This window comes from Hyperolius riggenbachi, chromosome 6 (assembly GCF_040937935.1).
Source record: "Hyperolius riggenbachi isolate aHypRig1 chromosome 6, aHypRig1.pri, whole genome shotgun sequence".
In the NCBI taxonomy this organism is placed as follows: Eukaryota; Metazoa; Chordata; class Amphibia; order Anura; family Hyperoliidae; genus Hyperolius; species Hyperolius riggenbachi.
The window spans coordinates 239,146,148-239,168,122 of NC_090651.1; the positions used below are offsets into that span (position 1 = coordinate 239,146,148).

At 43.9% G+C, this 21,975-nt stretch overlaps 1 protein-coding gene across 1 annotated transcript; it reads left to right on the forward strand.

Annotated features, from left to right (window-relative positions):
* The first annotated feature begins 3,640 nt into the window (after positions 1-3,640).
* Positions 3,641-21,656, forward strand: LOC137522139 (taste receptor type 1 member 2-like). The gene is made up of 5 exons (XM_068242170.1): positions 3,641-3,778; positions 8,641-9,399; positions 17,316-17,522; positions 18,892-19,012; positions 20,716-21,656. The coding sequence occupies exons 1-5, from the start codon at positions 3,641-3,643 to the stop codon at positions 21,654-21,656; spliced, it is 2,166 nt and encodes a 721-aa protein (XP_068098271.1).
* The last annotated feature ends 319 nt before the right edge of the window (positions 21,657-21,975 follow it).

A 21,975-nucleotide genomic window follows, 5' to 3' on the forward strand; every position in this document is an offset into this window, starting at 1 on the left:
ACCGCAGTGTCGAAAACCTCATGCATTCATTCGCCAATAACTTTATTGCTACTTATCACAATTAATTGATCGATATCTTGTTTTTTCCGCCACTAGTTAGGCTTTCTTTGGGTAGTACATTTTGCTAAGAATTATTTTTTTCTAAATCCATTTTAACAGTAAGCGTAAGAAAGAAATGAAAAAAAATTATTGTTTCTCAGTTTTGGCCATTATAGTTTGAAATCAATATACGCTACTGTAATTAAAACTCATTTATTTTATTTGCCCATCTGTCCCGGTTATTACACCATTTAAATGATGTCCCTATCACAATTTATGGTGCCGATATTTTATTTAGAAATAAAGGTGCATTTTTTCAATTTGCATCCATCATTATAATTTTAAATAATATAATAACATACTCTCTCGACATGCATATTTAAAAATTTCAGACCCTTGGGTAACTATTTATGTTGTTTTTGTTTGTTTTTTTTATTGTATTTTTGTTTTATAAAAAATGTGTGGGGGTAATTTTTGGTGTGGCAGGAAATTGCTCTTTTTAAATGTAAAATAATAGAATTGTTTAATGAAAAATGTATGTGGGTGCAGTTTACTATTTGGCCACAGTAAAAAAAGCCCTGGATGTGAACGATCTCGCATCCAGGAACTAAAAAGATGAGGAGAAGTATCCTGGGGGGGGGGGGGGGGGGAGGTCCTGAATAGAAAGCGTCGGGGTTTTTTTCTGCGGGGAAGTTAGATCGGTGAATGGGAATTATATTTCCATTCACTGATCGGGGGGATAGCGGCGAGCGGCGGGAGCGCGCCCGATCGCGCGCACCATGCGGTGGCAGCAGCAGTGCCTATCTGGACGAGTAAGCTCGTCCAGATAGGCCGAACTGGTTAAGTGCAGCTAATAACTTCTCCTGCCAGGAATGAGACGGAAGTCGAGACCATTAGCGATTCTGTATCGTTTCACAAAGCAAGCAAAATGACATTTTTTCTTTTCAGAAAGTATGTTTTTTTTTTTGACCAGTGAAGGCAGGGTTGTTTTAATTAACTGTTCAAAAATAATTTCTTGCTGGCCAGTGATTTGTTAATTAGCCAAGGGGTGTGAAACCCTAGCCTGGTGTAATATGTCAAAGGTTGTTCTAGCTGGTCACACTCAGCTGCTAATTGAGCACCAAAAGGTCCTTTCATCCAGGGGAAGCCAAAGGAAGCTAGCTCCACAGGGGTCCACTGCCAACCTCCGACACATTGACACCGCTGGGGAACAGATTTAAATGCATGTAGTTTATGATTTTGGTCTGTTAAATGACAACTGTGTATAGCACAGCTATGAAATTAATATAGTCTTACTCGCTAAAATCTGCCCAATGTGCTGATATAAAATTCATAACCATAACCCGTCCGGTTATTGGTGTACGACCCTTCTCGGGGACAGAACAGCCTAACGCACTCATGCAAGATGTCATATTAATCGGTATTTTCTGACAAGTATGAATCTGCTATCCACCTACATATGACATGTATAGTTTATTAGGTACAGTGTTTTACAATTTAAGCTCAAAATCCTCCTAGCAGGAGGTGGATTGTCATTGGTGGGTAATTCAGAGGGGGCAGGCATTGCCACACCTCCAAACCAGCTTCATCAAAAGCACATTGCCAGCAGGCGGACTTTAGTCCTCCAAATCCCATTTTCACGAGAGCCTGCTGCTGCTAACCAGAGGACCATGTGGTTAGCAGCCATCTTGGAACTGTAACATCTGCTTGGATTACAAAATATACCTAAAGGCCTATGACTCTGAAACCAAGGACTTTGCATTTCTTTTCCCAGAAGGAAATATCCCCACACAGACTGCAATTCGGCTAAGTAAACCTTTCACAATTATTCACTTTTATTTTAGCTTTGTGTATATATGTTAATTAGTGTATGTAAATGTGTGTAATGCATTTTTGTTATTAAAACGTTTAAAAATCATTTTACGGTTATGACCTGTTCCTGAACATACAAAATCGTACGTACTCCTCCGAAAACGTTACCTTGTGTTCTAGAGTATCTTGTATTTACAACCCATATGCGCGAATCAGGCACATTATAGACAGTTCTGGTGCATACAGCTAACGGTTAACTTACAGTGTTCGCAGTGTGCTAAAATATTTACAGTCCTGTGCTGACTCTCGTGTGGTGGCAAGCCTTTGAATTGTATGTGTGTGGTGAATTCTTTGGAGTCAGGACGCTTCTCTCGGCTAGTCGGTTCATAGATTGCGAATCCACATATGGGCATCTAGGCGCAAAGCGACAGCGAGACCGAGTTTCTGACTCTGAGCGATTGACCCGATCAAGGACCGGCCCGTGCGGTCTATGACACCTCCAGGCCCCCAAGTGCAGCAATTATTCACTCCCTTTTATGCAGCCCAGTATTTCCCCCCTACCCCTTTCCTTGTTAATTGTTGTTCCCAAGATTTTCAGACCTGTGCTTTCTTGGCATTCCCTTTATCAAGAAAGTGTCAATAGCTGCACATGGAAATGTCACTAATAGTACACACATTGCTCAGTGTGCTCAGTGTTCCTGGTGACTCGTGTATAAGTTGATCCCTATACTTTGATTTAGTAAGTCAGACCTAAATTTCTAGACTTATAATCGCGTATTTACAGTACTCCGAGGTTTTTTTGACAGACCTTTTTTCCTACTTTTTGGTACTTTTTCAGTCGCAGAGTTCTGACAAGTTATTTTAAATAGAAGATGCAAATCATCTAATAGAAAACTTAGGAGAAAAAGTGAATTGGATTAGGCCCAATCAGTCTCCATGGGAGGCCGGGATCATTAGGGAGCCTTGCCCAAAGACTCCTGTTTTACAGCCTGGCTTGAGGTGGGATTTACACCCTGGTCAAAGGTGTGAATCCTACATCAAACACATTTCTGTAAAAAACAATGTTGAATTGAATTTCTGTGTCAAATTAAACTCAAACATCATCTCTGCTGGCAATACAGCTGCCAAACCTTTGCACTCTCTTAAATTGGAAAGCATTCATACAAGAATGTATGAAGTGCTACCAAATATACGGTATAGGTGTTAAGGGGTACTTAAAGGGAACCTAAAGTGATAAGTATATGAAGGCTGCCACATTTATTTCCTTTGAAGCAATACCGGTTGCCCGGCAGCCCTGCTGATCTATTTGGCTGCAGTAGTGTATGAATCACACCAGAAACAAGCATGCAGCTAATCGTGTTTTGACAATAATGTCAGAAACACCTGATCTGCTGCATGCTGGTTCAGGGTCTGCGGCTAAAAGTATAAAAGGCAGAGGATCACCGGGATGCCAGGCAGCAGGTACTGCTTAAAAGGAAATAAATATGGAAGCCTTCACATCCCTCTCACTTCACGTGACTTTTAAGATGATGTTACCAACATGTAAGTGGTAAACACTGTCATTAATTAAAGGCTACATTCTGTGGATAAACATTGGTGTAGTTAATAGACGTTTCTAAATTTTTTCAGTTTAAAAGTCAACCTGGAAGGATATTGCTACTTTCAAGTGTTAAGGTTTACAGTGGAAGAGATTAACAACAGCAGCTCGCTTCTGCCAAACGTCACTCTGGGATATAATGTCTTTGATACATGCTACATCTACAACAACGTCCAGCCAGCTCTGATCTTCATGTCTAAAGACTATGTCATCAATACAGAGAGCAGTTACACCAGCTACATCCCAAACGTGATTGCTGTGATTGGGCCAGATAACAGCGATGCTGCCGAGACCATTGCTGACCTTTTCAATCTGCTGCTTCTTCCTCAGGTACGTTGTCATATCTTCTCTAATTGCCTACGGTAATTTATGATGACGTGAGTTATTTCATATTACAGTAAAACCTTGGATTGAGAGTAACTTGGTTTAAGAGCGCTTCGCAATACAAGCAAACATTTTTGTGAAATTTTGACTTAATGTACCTCTGATCTGGTGTTAAAGTCTTTTAAAAATCGTTTTATGCTGGTGCTGTGACTTTGTCACAGCACACAGCATGATCATCCCCCCTCCAGCGCCCCCTGTGGCCCCATTCTAGCAACTATTATGAGCGGGGAAGAAGTGACGTTCTTCCTCCCCGCTGTGCGTCCTTAACTCTGCCCCCTTCACCTACCGGTTTAGATCCGTATATGTTTTATTGCACACAGCGCGCAGGGGAGCTGCGCTGTGTGCGGGCTTGTGGTAATTGAGATTGGATATCATTCCGACCTCAATTACCACAAGCCCACACACAGCGCAGCTCCCCTGCGCGCTGTGTGCAGTAAAACATATACGGATCTAAACCGGCAGGTGAAGGGGGCAGAGTTAAGGACGCACAGTGGGGAGGAAGAACGTCACTTCCTACCAGCTCATAATCGACGTTCTGCTTCAGTCGAAGAGGATGGCTGAGCAGAACGGGGTCCACAGGGGGTACTGGAGGGGGGAGGATGGTGCTGTGACTTAGTCACAGCACTAATAGTAAAATACTATTAAAAGTTTAAGGGGAGGGGGAAACCAGGTAAGGGGTACTTTAATATACAAGTGTAACGATTGGGGAATCATCTCCGTGGTCAGCGCACAAGATGTTCGCTGACACTGCGGAAATCCTCCACAAGCGTTGAAATAACAGAACCCAGCTTAGGTGCAATGCACCTGTAGAGAGAAATTCCCACCGGCAGATGGAGCTGTGGAGTGCAGAGGAATAAATCCTCTGCACTGCCACAGATGGCAGATGGGAATTGTGCGAGGTGAAGCAATACAGGGCAAGATAGCCCTTAGAGAGAGAGTGTGAGCACAGAGACATAATGTATGTATGTCCACCAATCCAGTCGCCACCCAGCGACGGTGAACACACAACAGCGAAGACCAAGTGGGAACGCAATCGCAAGAATGGCGATTGCTGATAGTGACACAAGACTGAGTAAGACAGAGCAAAGGAGAACAAAGACAGAACCGATAACAAACTGCAAAGCAACATAAAGTAGCCGACAGGACTAACTACACGCGGTCACCACACGATAAGCGCAATAGCGACAAGGCGCGTGCACGGCACGGTCACCACATGATAAGCGCAATAGCGTCAAAGCGTACCAACCCTGACTAACCAAAGAAACACGAAAACAAATAGAAAACGAGAACGCTTGTTAAACGGTTACCTCACCGAGAAGACAGCAAGCGTTTGTTCCAGACAGGACAGACAGAAGGAGTAACCAGTAGCAACCGCAGCTCTGGCTACTCTCCTAGACAGAGTACAGAAGGAACCACCGCCTCTACCGCTAGGGCGGATGCGATCCAGACAAGCCAGACAGATGGAGCAACCAGTAGCAACCGCTGCTCTGGCTTACACTCCTGAGACAGAATACAGAGAGATCCACCGCCTCTACCGCTAGGGCGAATGCGATCCAAACAGACAGAGCGATTCCCTGTCGGCCGCCGCTGGCAACAGAAGAATCGCAACAGAAAGACAGAACAGGCAATACAGATAATATTAGCAAACAATTTGCAGAGGGCTGAGACTCAAGGTAAGTCTAGCAGGAGCAAACCTTTATGACCAGCAGGGAATTCTGGGAGGAAATGGTATTTATACTGCAAGCCATCAAAGGAAGCAGCTAAGCAATTAGCATGACAAGTGGATGCAAATTCCTTACCAGAACAGTAACTCTGCACTTGCAGAGTGAAGACAGGTCTCTTTTCCAGGGACCTGCAGCACTTAGACCTACAAAATGGTCAAAAAGCTGTCTGCCTGTGCAGACAGCAGAGCAGATCATTATAACAAGCAACGCCTTGATATACAAGCAAAAAAAAGTATTAATGTGTCACATTATCACAAATAAGCCGTCAGTTTTTCTCCCTTTGGCGCTTCAGGATTGTACTTAATTGTACCTAATCTGAGAGAAGAGACTGTGCAAAGTCACATTTTCGTGACATGCCCAAAAGTAGGCAAAAGCAACTGTCATTGGATAAGTTCCTGGTCAAAACCACACACACACACACGCACTGAGCCAACAGATTGCTGCCGTCTGCGAGACAAGCAGCAGCACTTCCTGGTCTGCGGGAATGCAGACGAATCCCAGAAGCTATGCCATGCACGGCTATGGGATTCATTACTGCCCGCACGGAAAAATGCTGCAATGTCGGCCGAATTGCTAAGGCAATGGCAGAGTTTCCCCGCGCAATTTGCTTGTGGGGAAACTCTGCGGATTCGTCCCGATTTCCGCTGCAGTGGAAACGGGCCCTAATGGTGTGCGACACTAGAAAGACCTCACATTTATCAACAATAAGTTTCATCTGCCGTGTGCCTGCCCATACCGACATCCTCTCCAGATCCTTCTGTAGTATGGTATTACCTTATTGAGTATTGATAATTCTACATACATTTGTATAATCTGTGGAGATAGCAACATTGCTTGTAATCTATCCATAAGGTTAGGTCATTAGCGGGGGTGCAGCAATAGCGGTAGCGGGCCCTGAAGCAGAGGGGACCCAGATGGTACTTAATGTATTCACCATTAACTTTCTTGTGGTCCTCCACCCTCTAACTTTGTCTCAGCGCCAATGAAATTTGTGCAGTGTTTATTGCATGAGAATGTAAATTGCCAATTAACTCATACCTATAGGATAGGAGCAGGTGGCATTGCTTAAGAGTGCCCCCATTTAAGGGCCCCATGACAGTTTTGCTATGGGGCCCAATGATCTCTACCTATGCCACTGCTTTGCATAGTAGAAGCATGCTTATTAGGAGGTGAAAAAATCTTTTAAGTCCTCTATCAAGAGGACTGCATTTACCCTAGTCTAGTCTTACTTGTCATTACCGTCTGTTAATAATACTTGTACTTCCATTTTTTATTTTTTGCTGTTCCCAGTGGCATAGCAATAGGGGTTGCAGAGGTCTTGACCGCATCGGGGCCTTTGGGCCAGAGGGGCCCTATAGGGCCCTCCCTCAATCTCAGTATTAGCTCTTTACTGGTCCTGTGCGTGTAATAATCACTTCTATAGATGCTTTGGATAGTAGTAATCATTAACAAGCTCCCCATGCTCCCCATGCCCTTCTTGCACCTCTGACACTGTAGTTGCCATTGGCAGGTTTTGGTGCGCCTTATCAATTGTTATGTATAGAGTGTTTGGGGCCCCATTGTAAAACTTGCACTGGGGCCCACAGCTCCTTAGCTACGCCACTGGCTGTTCCCCAGTGCAGAGGCATACTGTAGTGTAGTGGTGGATGGGACCAGGACAACCTGACATGTTCATTTATCTGACTCTTTGGTGGACATTTGAGGGCTCAGCAGTGCATGATTCTTAGAAATTATCAGTGAGAACTAGTAAATAAGATTTCAGCTTTGTCTACATCTTTCTTTCTTTTCTTTTTTTTTTTTTTTCTTCTGACAATTCAGATCCACTTCCAAGAGCAGTAAAGAGCAGTAGCCCATTTTATCTGATCTTAATTTATTTTGAGTTCAGTAAAATCAAATGTTATTTTTTTAAAATTACTTTTAAACATATTCTGCTGGATCATACGTATTCCTCCTTCAGTTGATGCCTCCTCTTTGAAGAACACTACCTATTGTTAACTCAATTGATATTTACTCCTTACTTCACTATAACCCCACTGTTATGACTGTAGTAAAGCTTCAACCAGTATGCACTGTTTATCTTCGCTTTCAATAAAGATGTTTGTGATTTCTTTTCAGCAATTTGTATTACTTCATGCCAGAGAAAATGAACAGGGTCTTTTTGACAGCCAATTTTGGTATTTATATTAAGTTAGCTAATCAAAGGTGTCACCTATGAAATGTTTGACTTATACAGTAGATTACTTTTGCTTGTCTTGAGATAAGGGTTGTTGTACCCATTTTTGACCTCTAGATGTCACTATTGTTTCTGTCGGTATGGAAAGTACTTTGAGAAAATGCAGGATCTTATATAATGGGTCTGGTTTATTAAGAAAACAAGCAAAAGTGAGGTATTTACTCAAAGCAGCCAATCCTGTTTCAACTGATCAATCAAAGTAGGATGTGGACTGTCTATTCCTGGCAAGATTTTCACTTTTGTCCCTTGATAAATCAGCCCCAGTATGTATTGATCAGGACTGGATTTATTGGTAAAAAAAAAGTCAATTTACCACACATTTTGCTAAGCTGCAGCTCAAAAAACATGCACAATAGAAAATCCAAACAGAAGTGCGATGAAGGTTCAAAAAGAATTGCATTGGACTTAGAATTAAACAAGAATAAAATCTAATTTATACTTACTACATATGGTTTTATGCCTGGAAGAACTTAAGCCCTATACGTGTACTCAGTTCCTCTGGTGCCATTGCAGAGCCCATACAGTACAGACTCATTGCTAGCTTGCAGGCTACTGACATATTCTGTTGTCATGGAGGTGAGGAGGGCCAAATGCGAGGTATGGGGCTGCCATGAGATTTTTTTGTTTCTCCAGAAAGGGCACTGCTGGGTTTTTCTAAATATAGTTTGTGTTATATTCTAGACTAGAGGAGGTAAAGGTTTTTTTAAAACCTTTTAAAGTTGTTTAGAGCACTATCTGCTGGCTGCACCAAAAACTTTTTTTATTTTTATTTGAACATAGCAATTATATTTAAACATACAATCATGTTATTTCCTTTTAAGTGTAACTATTTGTTGGTTTCATGTTTCCAGATCAATGTTTTCGCCACCAGTAAAAGGATGAGTGAGGTGAGCCTGCCAGCTTGTTTTCAGACAATTCCCAGCAGCGGAGTTCAGCAACAAGCCTTCATAGATATCCTTGGCTATTTTAACTGGACCTGGATAGCTGTCCTGGGAAGTTTGGATGAGTATGGGATACATGGAATTCAGCATTTCCTTGAAGCAACCTCGGATTCGAACATCTGTGTTGCCTACACAAACTTCATACCTATCAAAGTATCTGGCAGGGAAGCAGAGTGGAAATATTCAGTACTCCAGATTGCTTCCAATATTACCCTTACTGATGTCAATGTTATCCTGGTCTTTTCTTTGGACATCATCCTTGCTGACTTTTTTCAAGAGCTGGTGAATATTAACTTTCCATCAAAAATCTGGCTTGCCACAGAAACCTGGTCAACATCTAACAACCTCTATGAACTACCAAATATGAACATGTTAGGGGTCGTATTTGGCATCACCCTAAAGTATGTGAAGATACCAGGCTTTGATGACTACCTCTTGAATGAGTATTATCGAAACAGGAGCAACCCTGAAAACTTAAACCCAGAAGAAAACTGCAATCAAAAGTGTGATGATTGCCTCAACTCAACGCTGAATGACTTTTTGAGGGCTTCAGAAAATGGAGCCAGCTTCAGCATCTACTCTGCAGTTTATGCTGTGGCTCATGCACTGCATGACATTCTGAGGTGTAATATAACCGACTGTAAAATAATGGATGTCTACCCTTGGCAGGTAAGTGGTTCTGGGTAGTTACAGAAAGAAACCTCACCCGACAGAAAAGATATACCGTTTTTGCTCAAATGACCACATGATGTATAACGTGGTGATATGTTCCCCACTATAGTTGATAAACAGGTGCCACTTGGGAAGATTCCTTTTCTTTTCTTTATAAAAAGGGAACCACTGACTATTTGCAACTGATCTGATGTGCAGAGAGTAACCAACATGTGAGAACGTCTGTGTGTTCATGTCAATGGCATAGGGAGGTTTCACATGGTGCTGATGCCTGTAGGAGTGCAAATACAGGCTATGGTGGTCTTCAGCGAACTGCACAAGGAATTGGGGCTGTTGTTGCAGATAAAGGCATGCTACTTTTACATATTTCATTTTACAGCAACATTTTATTAAAGATTTTTGAATAACTTGTATAGAGATGTTGTGAACCGCAAATTTTTGCAAAAAAGTTTGCGAACCGGCGAATCATGCGAACCGCAATAGACTTCAATGGGCAGGTGAACTCTCAAAGCTACAAACACTAATTCTGGCCACAAAAGTGATGGAAAAGATGTTTCAAGGGGTCTAACACCTGGAGGGGGGCATGGCGGAGTGGGATACATGCCAAAAGTCCCCAGGAAAATTCCGGATTTGACGCAGAGCAGGGTTATAATCCCTAAAGGGCAGAAATCACATTGCATTCCTAAATTGGAGACCTAAAGTGCTTGAAAACATCTTGCATGTGTATACATCAATCAGGTAGTCTAATTAGTGTACTGCTTCACACTGACAGACCAAAGTCACTGTGTAACGCACTGCAAACAGCTGTTTGTGTAGTGACGGCTGTGCTGGACTGGTGCACACCATGGCGAGAGTGCAGGCCATGGTGGTTTTCAAGCCCATATGGTCGGGCTGAGGTAGCTCAATGACAGAACAACAGTGACTGAGTGTCCAGCACACTCATTTAGATCATTGCTTCATTGTGATACACAAGCCCCTTCACCGCAGCAAGGTAACGATCATGAAGGGGAATTGACACATGTACATGCCTTTTGTTTTGTTTTGTTGCAGCCACAGTGCAGCCAGACAAATTAGGCATGTACATGCACCAGAAAAAAATATTCTTTGTGTTAGCGGCCTCTGCTAGCAGCAGCCTTAAAAATTCAGGGATCCACCTGGAGTCCCGGACCCTGTTGGTGGTGGCGAAGAAGGCAGTCAAGCGGCCTGCAGGCAGAGATGCTGTGTGGGGATCGACTTAGTCTTGGGGCAGGCAATCACACGGCGTGCAGGCAGAGATGCTGTGTGTGGGGACTGACTTAGTCTTCAGGCAGGCCTGGCTGTGCTTTGCAGGCCAGGCATCCGTGGTCAGATGGACCCTTGACCCAACGCTGTGTGCCAGAGATGACACCACTTGCCTTTCAACATCACGGTACAGTTTGGGTATCGCCTTTTTTGAGAAGTAATTGCGGCCTGGTATCTTCCACTGTGGTGTGTGGCTTTACTTTTGTGTGCTGCTTTTCCTTTTCCTCAGGTGGTCATCCCATTGCAGTTTGTGCTTTTTCATCATGTGCCTTCGTAAGGTAGTTGTCCCTACGCGGGTCTTGGTCTTTCCACGGCTCAATTTTTGATGACAGAGAGTACAGATGGCATTGCTGTCATTTGAGGCAGACACACAACAAAAATTCCACACCGCTGAGCCCTGGGATAATGGGACTTTGGTGATGGCTGCCGACGGAGTGTTAAGTGGGGTGCCAGAATCAGAGCAGGAGTGTAACGATTGCGGAATCGTCTCCGTGGTCAGCGCACCAGACGTGCGCTGACGCGGCGGATTTCCTCCACAAGCGTATAATTGAGGACACCCAGGCTAGGTGCTATGCACCTGCAGAGGGAAATTTCTGTCGGCAGGTGGAACTGTGGAGTGCAGAGGAACAACTCCTCTGCCCTACCACACACGCCAGACAGGAATTGTACGAAGGGAAGAAACGCAATCGCAAGAGAAGCGATTGAGAGTGAGCACAGAGACAGATTGTGTGTGTGTGCATAAAATTAGTCGCCAACCCGCGACTGTGCACACACCACAGCAGATAAGAAGCAGGAACGCGATCGCGAGAGGTGCGATCGCCAGACGTGACACAAGGTACAGCAAGGCGGAGCACGAGAGTAGCAAAGGCACAGCAAATAATACAATAAGGAAATACGGAAAATAACAAACGCTAGCTAACCGCGAACACTGCACTCATTCGCAACAGTGCACGCGGTTATGCGCGGTCTCCACGTGATAAGCACAATAGAGACAAGCACGCCTAACTAACCATTAACAGACAAACATGAAACAGAGGACGCGAGCGCTTGCTTAACGGTTACCTCACTGAGCCTCCAGCAAGCGCAGCAGACAAGACAGACACACGAAAACAGGGACAAGCGACAGAAGGATCCCCAGCGCTAGCGAAAAGTGGCTAGCGCGATCCCAGAAGACAGAACAGAAGGATCCCCAGCGCTAGCGAAAAGTGGCTAGCGCGATCCCAGAAGACAGAACAGAAGGATCCCCAGCGCTAGCGAAAAGTGGCTAGCGCGATCCCAGGAGACAGAACAGAAGGATCCCCAGCACTAGCGCTAGGGCGAGTGCGATCCAAACACACGGCAGACAGAACAGATGAGGTAGGCAGAAACAACCGCTGTTCCAACCTACACTCCAGACTCAATCAGAAGGATCCACAGCCGCTAACGCTAGGGCTTGTACGATCCAAACACAAGACAGACGGAACAGGCAAAACAGATAATACAACCTGACTGGACTAGAAGGGGAGCCTAAAGCAACCCCCATGAATTAACTATACTAGATAGCAATGGCTGACACTCCAGCAGTGTCCATCAGGAACAGACCATGGAAGGGAAATGTCCAGCAAAGCATTCTGGGAGCAGAATGCTTTTATAGTGCCAGTCATCAAAAGAAGGCAGGTAACGGATTTGCATGACTAATGTATGCAAATCCCTCAGCAACACAAGCTGCACAACTGACAGAAGGTCTCCTTTCCAGAGTCCTGCAGCAAGCAAACCTAAACAATGGTCAAAAGGCTGCCTGCCTGCGCAGGCAGCTGAGCGGATTCTCACAGTACCCCCCCTCCTAGGGTCGAATTCCAGACGACCCTCAAAACTGATATCTCCAAACCACTCTAACAGAAGACTCATGAAGGTCGGGGCAGCCCGACAAGGTCCAATTCCAGAGTCAGTCCACCCGAAACCGACCTCATCGGAAACAGAAGCCACCGAAACATGCCCATCAGTACTACCAGTCTCAGTATAACACCCATCAGGACTGTGAATGCCAGAGAAGAAGCCATCAACACCCTCCAGACAATACCCACCACCTTCCAAGGAGCGTCCGAAAATACCAAACCTGCCACAATACCTGTTTGAAGTGTCCCTTACAACACAAAAGCCACCGTTGATCTTATCCAGGGTACCAAGCAAAATCTCTCCCGGAATCTCCCAGAACCTTTTGAAGCTCCACAGAGATCCCAAGAGGGTAGAACAATCACCAGGCTCACATGGAGAATTACCAAGAACCCCCATGGAACCAATGACAATTCCGGATTCAAAATTACGAGGACACCCATCAAGATCAAGACTTTCAGGGACCACTTCTGGGCATGCAAGCAGGCAGGCCATATCAGAGCATGTCTCCACCGAGGAAGCATCTGAGTACGCTGGTAACCGAGGCACACTTGGGCTTTCTGGGTCACAGAGCACACTGGGGTACACCAGCACAGGAGAAACCTCAGGACATGTCGGGGAACTGCCAACCTCAGAGTCCGGCACGTCAAGACCAAAACCAGTACCGGGCAGAGAAACATCATGAGTGGAGGTCACAGGCACTGGACTTTCAAAAGAAGACTCGGATACAAATTCAGAAATTTCTGTGACAATAATATCATCATTGACTACACAGGCGTGAAGCTCCATCAGAGCTGAAAAGGTAGCCAGCAAGGCAGCAATGCCTACTGAAGTGTGCAACACCTCAGAAGGACTTGGGGGGCAGGAGACGTCTCCTACAAGTTCTGCACCCTTTGGGAGGAACTCGGAGATCTCCAGGAGGTCAGACAGGACCTCAGGAACATCCTTTTTCAAGTTTCCTAAGAAGGATTCTGAACTATCCATGTTACAGGGCAAGGCTTGAACTTTATTTTGTGAACCGGGCAGATGTCCCAGGGAAGGTTCCACCATAAACTGAGACTGAATTTCATCATCAGGACAGGGATACACAGAAATATCTAGTGAAACTAACTCTGGCTTTCTGAGTTTCGTTTCACTGCAGGGAAATTCCTCCATAGCAGTCAAACCAGACTGCAATTCCAAAATAGTCTGCCACACATAAATCACCAGATCCACATCACACTCATCACATTCATCAGAATCGATCAAAAGGTACATAGAGTCGAGACAATCATTCAGGTCATCCGCGCTCTTTGCGATATAAACCACGATATATACCACACACGCCAGACAGGAATTGTACGAAGGGAAGAAACGCAATCGCAAGAGAAGCGATTGAGAGTGAGCACAGAGACAGATTGTGTGTGTGTGCATAAAATTAGTCGCCAACCCGCGACTGTGCACACACCACAGCAGATAAGAAGCAGGAACGCGATCGCGAGAGGTGCGATCGCCAGACGTGACACAAGGTACAGCAAGGCGGAGCACGAGAGTAGCAAAGGCACAGCAAATAATACAATAAGGAAATACGGAAAATAACAAACGTTAGCTAACCGCGAACACCGCACTCATTCGCAACAGTGCACGCGGTTATGCGCGGTCTCTACGTGATAAGCACAATAGAGACAAGCACGCCTAACTAACCATTAACAGACAAACATGAAACAGAGGACGCGAGCGCTTGCTTAACGGTTACCTCACTGAGCCTCCAGCAAGCGCAGCAGACAAGACAGACACACGAAAACAGGGACAAGTGACAGAAGGATCCCCAGCGCTAGCGAAAAGTGGCTAGCGCGATCCCAGAAGACAGAACAGAAGGATCCCCAGCGCTAGCGAAAAGTGGCTAGCGCGATCCCAGAAGACAGAACAGAAGGATCCCCAGCGCTTGCGAAAAGTGGCTAGCGCGATCCCAGGAGAAAGAACAGAAGGATCCCCAGCACTAGCGCTAGGGCGAGTGCGATCCAAACACACGGCAGACAGAACAGATGAGGTAGGCAGAAACAACCGCTGTTCCAACCTACACTCCAGACTCAATCAGAAGGATCCACAGCCGCTAACGCTAGGGCTTGTACAATCCAAACACAAGACAGACGGAACAGGCAAAACAGATAATACAACCTGACTGGACTAGAAGGGGAGCCTAAAGCAACCCCCATGAATTAACTATACTAGATAGCAATGGCTGACACTCCAGCAGTGTCCATCAGGAACAGACCATGGAAGGGAAATGTCCAGCAAAGCATTCTGGGAGCAGAATGCTTTTATAGTGCCAGTCATCAAAAGAAGGCAGGTAACGGATTTGCATGACTAATGTATGCAAATCCCTCAGCAACACAAGCTGCACAACTGACAGAAGGTCTCCTTTCCAGAGTCCTGCAGCAAGCAAACCTAAACAATGGTCAAAAGGCTGCCTGCCTGCGCAGGCAGCTGAGTGGATTCTCACAAGGAGGAGGAAGAAATGTCACGCTTCCATGCAGAAGCTGAGGAAGATGAAGTGTTCTGTGTTGAATAGTCAACCATGTCCTGACAATATTGGGGGTTGATGGCACGTGCCTTCTTCTGAACACTGTACTTTAGTCGAGGGCCGCACTAAATCACGACAGCACGACCTCGAACAGACCTGCCAGGTGGCCTGCCTCTGGCTCTGGCTCTGCCTCTGCCTGTTGTTTTGTCCATATCGGGGGGGATGAAGTGAAAGGTATGCACTGACTTCACTAATACGAATGTACAGTCACACAAATGCAGTGAAAGGTATGCAGTGACTGCTGGTATAACAATGTGCAGTGACACAGGTGCAGTAAAAATGGATGCACTGACTGCTGGTATATAAAACAGTGTATGGTCACACAGATGCAGTGAAAGGTATGCAGTGTCATTTTTCTAAGTTTAAAAATCATTTTTTATTTGCATTTTTAAAATCGAGTTTCTCACAAACCTATAAGGTCTTTTTGCAAAATTCATTTTTTGACTTGTACCCACGATTCTCCTTAACATATGTAGCAATTTTGGTGTCAATAGCATGTATGGGGGCTTTGTTATTCACTGCTAAATTTGGCAAGAAATTACGCAAAATTTCGCAAAATTTTATGCAAAATTACGAATGACTACACAAAATCAATTGAATTTTCAAATCATAATTACGTATAAGCATAATTGCGAAAATGTACATGAAATTTAACGAAATCGTAATTTGTTGATTCCGATCATCACTATGTGCAGCAGTCACACTAGACACTGAATGTGCTGGGCCTGGCACAGTATAGCAATTAGCAAGGGCCAGCTGCGACAGACAGGGCTGTATATGCAGTGTCAGTGGGCCACACACACACACACAAAAAAAAACACATCACAAGAACATTAGCTCTCAAAAGAGCTGTTTTGGTGGTGCTTTTCAGCAACAAATATCAGCAAGGAGCAAGCTAACAAGAGCCTAATTAAGCTTTCCCTATCTCTGCAGCAAACTCTCTCCCTTCTCTCACTAACATAGCTGAGAACATGGCCGACGCTGCCACCTTATATAGGGGGGCGGGGCTCCAGGAGGGAGTACAGCCTGATTGGCTGCTATGTGTCTGCTGACTGTGATGTAGAGGGCCAAAGTTTAGCCCAATGATGTAGTATAGGGGCGGGTCGAACTCGCATAAAGTTTGCGATTCGAAGTGAACGCGAACCCGCATTGTTCGCACAAATAAGTTCGCGTGTGAACCGCTCGGGACATCTCTAAACGTGTACTGCTTTACATATTTGGTGGTAACTGCTGCATATGGAAACACTGGTGCTGTACATGCAAGGAGGTAGGATGGGGTACAGCAGAACATTGGGCTTTGGAGTGGAGAAGGAATCAAAGATCCAGTCCATGTCACACTAATTAAGAAACTGGCCTTTATCAGAAGGTGGGCAGTTTGTGTGAGGATTTTTAAGGGGTCAGGTTAACTAAAGGTTTTAAAAAATATATTCTCTATTAATTTCAATGGAGCTGATCATGGCAGCTCATATGCATAGAGCTATGGTAGTCTGTGCTTTTACAAATATATCTGCAGCAATAGCTACAGTCTGTGCTTTTATTCTGCACATTATTGCCACATTAAAGAGGAACTTCAGCCTAAACAAACATACTGTCATTACGTTACATTAGTTATGTTAATTAAAATTGGTAGTATAATCTCTTACCCACCCTGTTTTAAAACAACAGGCAAATGTTTGTGAATTTCATGAGGGCAGCCATCTTTTTGGTTGAAAGGAGGGAGCATGAGACACAGTTCCAACTGTCCTGTGTCCTGATAACCCCTCCCAGTTGCTAGGCAACGAGAACAACATCAGAAATCCCATCATGCTGTGCACAGTATCAGGGGAAAAATGCCAGGGCAGTTTTCTTTGATGAGACGGAGCTTAGCTTCTGTGCAGCCAAAAATGAGGTTTTGATAAGAAAAATAAAGTTCTGATGCTCTTAAACTGTTAAAGAAACACTAAGCCTTTTCAGTGCTGCTGAGTAGATTTTTGGTCTGGATGTTCACTTTAACATTGCTTGCTAGGCAGGGTGCTGTGGCTTCCTAGTGGGCAGTAACAGTCCCTGGGAAAATCAAGCCAATAAGATCAATGCTTTAGCTTTGCAAATCAGGCTCTATGTGAGTTGGATTCCCTATTATCTTGACAGAAGACGCATTACTTGTCATACCAGCAACATACAAGCTCCCTAATATAGTTCTCTTATTTCTTAACTTAAGGTTACAGAAGCACTTGGGCAGGTGAATTTCTCCTTACTTGGCAATGAAATAAGCTTTGATCAGAATGGTGACTCTGCAATAGGATATGACATTGTCTTCTGGAACTGGTTTGGTGGATCGCCATTTTTGAACATTGGGTCATACAGCAGCTTAGGTCATCTTGACATCAACTTGAATAAAGTTACTTGGGGGACCACAAACAATGAGGTAAGTTATGATTTACAAGGTGAAGGGGTAGTAGCATGACAATAGATTATTGGAAATAAAGGACAATATGCTGAACGGGTGAAATGTCAGCGGCTATCATGTAGCGAGACTTTGTCTCGCTACATGACAAAAAAAAAAATTTTTAAAAACGCATTTGCTGCCCCCTGGCGGATTTTTGCAAACCGCCAGGAGGGTTAATGTATATATATTTCACAACTAGAAATAATCAATGATATGCTAACTCTGGTTTCCATGTAAATTTGATGCAAATTGTATGCAGCTTGGAATTACCCACAGCGTAAGCTACTAACTCACGCTACTTAGTTGTTTCCAGTCATATGATCACATTTTCATTTCAGCTTCCAGGATGCATAGTCACAGACCAGCATATTATCATCAGAATAACTATGCTGACCATGTTCACCACTGGAAGCGTGCATACTAGGAAAGTGAGCATCAGAACTGGAGTGCACAAAGGTGGCCAGTTGACTTCAGGTCAGAGGTCATGCTGGGCAATATGGGATGGAATTCCATCCATAATGCCTAACTACTCAGGGACTTCAAGTGAATTGAACACCATTTTTAGCACCCAGAGCAACTCAAAAGCACATTAAAATGCATACTAACAATGTGGCACATTACTAAAAAAAATCATACCTCATCTTTTTACATTTAATAGTTAATTAGAGGCAGTAGTCTTCTACTTCCTCTGTCCACAACCCATCTGCAAACCATATAAATTGGAAGGCAGATAAGGACTCTTCTAATTAGACTTAATTGCCTAGAAGCTAAGATCAAACAACCCCATTCAGCATCAGCATTAGGGAGGGAGAATGAGGGTAAAGGGGGGGGGGGGGCACTGTGCTTTAAACAGAGAAAAAAGTCACACTTGATGAAGTTCACACCAACCCTGGATAAGGACAGGTAAAAGAGAGCATGGGTTAACTTCTTAAACAAGGCAGGCCTTTCAGCTATTTGAAACCAGGAGCTGCTAAGATCCCTGTAAGGGAATTATTTTCATATTCACTCACTGGGCAGAAGGGATGTATGCATTATGGGATTACCTTTTTGCTCATATAAAGCTAAATGATTTCAAACACACAAGATGACACACTTATACTTAGCATCATTTTTCTGGTGGTGTTTGAGGGCTTTTGATACCTTTTGCCATTGTAGTAGTGTAATTTCCACTGACTTACTGTGTATTTAGTGAAAGGAACATCTGAGGCTGGTTAACATGGGATTATACATATATTTCTTTGTATTACCTTGTCACTAAATAAATTACTATGTCACTAAATAAACCATGTCACTAAATACATTTTGTATCTAAATTTCTATCCTTGTTTGATTATGTTTCTTCCTATAGATTCCATCATCAGTATGTTCTTCTGAATGCTTACAAGGCCAGGAAAAGAAGCAAATGGGGACCTACAAGTGCTGTTTTGACTGCATCAGCTGTGCTGCTGGAACTTACCTGCATCAAAATGGTTTGTAGTTCTTCAGCACTCACTATAATGACCAAAGGCATGAGTGCATAAATGATAGTGAAATTATATGTATACTTCGCAATCAGGCCTGTGTTTAAAACGGGCCCTAGATTTTGCATATTAAATCCGAAGCTTGGCCCCCTCTGCCTACATGCATGGCCACACCCACCCTCCCCCACAGGAGCGCACCACTTGATCCCTGGCATGTGGCAATACCCAAGGCTCCATGTCTGCAAACTCGGCGGTTGACATAGACAAAAAGTTGTAGAAAATAAGTAATTACGTTATTTATATAAGAAAGGGATCCACCAGGTTCATCAAATGACAAAAGCATTTGTGTAGCCCCGATATATGTTCACAGAAATTTTTAAGTAAAACTGGAATTTAAGTTTGGCTAGGTGTTGGAGCCAGGGCCAAAAAAGGTCAAGCAAAAGTTAACATATTTGGTTTGCGCTTCTTAAAGAGAATCTGTACTCTAAAATTCTTACAATAAAAAGCATACCATTCTATTCATTATGTTCTCCTGGGCCCCCCTGTGCTGTTTCTGCCACTCCCTGCTGCAATCCTGGCTTGTAATTGCCATTTTTAAGCAGTGTTTACAAACAAAAGACATAGCAAGTGATAGGCTGAGAGTAGCTCAGTGTGTGAGTCATACAGAGTGTGCAGGGGGCCTGGAGAGGGTGTGTATAGCTTCTATCCTATCACAAGCAGATTAGCACATTCCAGCCTGACTGCCTGAGCCCGACAGAGCTGACAGAGGAAAGAAGATTAGATCATATAACAGAGATAATACAGCCACTGTGCAACTAGGAAAGGCTGCAGTAAGCCAGAGCACATTACAACAGGTATAGGAACTTATAAGATAGAAGAAATAAGGCTAAAAATTTTGTTACAGAGTCTCTTTAACCACTTCACCCCATAGTGGTTTTTACCCTAACGGACAAGAGCAATTTTCACCTGTCAGTGCTCCGCCCTTTTATTAGCCAATAACTTTATTACTACTTATCACAACAAAATGATCTATACCTTGTTTTTTGCCACCAATTAGGCTTTCTGTGGGTAGTACATTTTGCTAATAATTTTTTTTATTGTAAATGCATTTTTAAAATGGGAAATGGAAAAAAAATAATTTCTCCGGTTTTGGCCATTATAGTTTTAAAATAAAACATTCTCTGGTGGATAAAACCCCCCAATTGTATTTGTCTATTTGTCCCAATTATTAGACCGTTTAAATGATTTCCCATGGACAATGTATGGCGACAATATTTTATTGGGAAATAAACAGTAGGTGAAATTTTTCTGTCTTTTTTTGTCCGATCCATAATTACAAGCCCCTATGTAGTAACGTAATAGTAATATACCCTCATAAAATAAAAGCAAAGTCCATAAGGGAACTATTTACGGTGGGGGGGGGGAGGCGCGTACACGTGCACAGCGGCAGCGAGAGCGAGCGACGCATTAAAACGTCCTGGAGCCGTTAACAGGCTCTAATAGGACGTTTTAATGCGTCAGCTTGTCAGTAAGTGGTTAACCTAACAGCCTGCATTCAGCAAAACAGTACCCAAAATACATAGATACTTAATGGCAAGTCCTGCGCTAAAACCTGTAGTAATAATTTTGATATATTATGTAATAACATACCTCAGCATAATAGACTAATGAGCCTGGCTATAACTATGACATTATCTTTTTTTCTGTTCTAGGCACTTGTATGCCCTGCAGGGCTGATCAGTGGTCTACAGAAAGGAGCACCGCCTGCTTGAATAAAACCAGAACCTTTTTGACTTGGAATGACGCCATGGCCATTGCCTTATTTACTGTAACAGTTTTGGGGATGTTGCTTACACTTGTGGTCATGGTGACTTTTATTGTATATTTGTCAAGTCCCGTGGTTAAGGCTGCAGGAGGCAGAATGTGCTTTGTCATGCTAACATCTATATTAGGTGCGTATCTCAGTATTTTGGCCTACCTGGGAGAGCCAGGACCCGTTAAATGCATCTTGAGGCTCCCCATATACAGTATTGCTCTGACGGTCTGCTTCTCTTACATTTCCATACGTTCCTTCCAGATAGTCTGTATATTCAAGATGACCTCTAAGCTTCCAGCCACATATGATTACTGGGTGAAGCAGAATGGGCAGTACATCTGCCAGGCAATTCTTTGTGGAGTGCAGGTGTTCATCTCTTGTATCTGGATCTTCACCAACCCACCTAAGGCCACCACTATAGAGCTGAGCTCCAACCAGGTTCTGGTGGACTGCAGTCAGTTTGGTTCCATTTACAACATCTTACAATATGGGTACAATGCTTTTCTCAGTCTTCTGTGCTTTACCTTTGCTTACATGGGTAAGGAGCTGCCCAAAAACTACAGTGAAGCCAAGTGCATCACTTTAGCCATGCTGATATATTTTGTGGTCTGTATCTCTCTGTTTACAGCTCAGCTTGTTGATGTCGGGGAATACATAACTGGGATTAATGCTGTTCTGGCTTGGCTAAGTCTTATGGGCCTCAAGGGAGGATATTTTTTCCCAAAATGTTACATTATTTTCTGCCGCCCACAGTTTAACACTGCAAAGCACTTCCAAACCACCATCCAGTCATATACAAAAAGGGGAGGTAGCAGTAAGAATAGTGCTCATGCATGAGAAATGAATGGTTTAACTAATTTTAAAGGGTGTGTTTAACCTTTAAAAAAAAAAAAAAAAGTTCACTTACCTGGGGCTTCCACTGGCTGGGAGCGTCCTGTGCAGACGCAGTACCAGAAAACTTCGTACTGCACCTGCGCAGGACGCTCTCGGCGACACGAGTGGGAGAGAGGATGCACAAGTGTAGTGGCGTTCGTCTCGTTACATGAAAAAATGGGAAGTGAGCCGCAGCAGGGGACCAGAGGATCTTTGAGGACCGGTGTGGGACAGGACATCTGCAGGGGGCTGGTGGAAGCCCTAGGTAAGTGAAGGGGCTGCC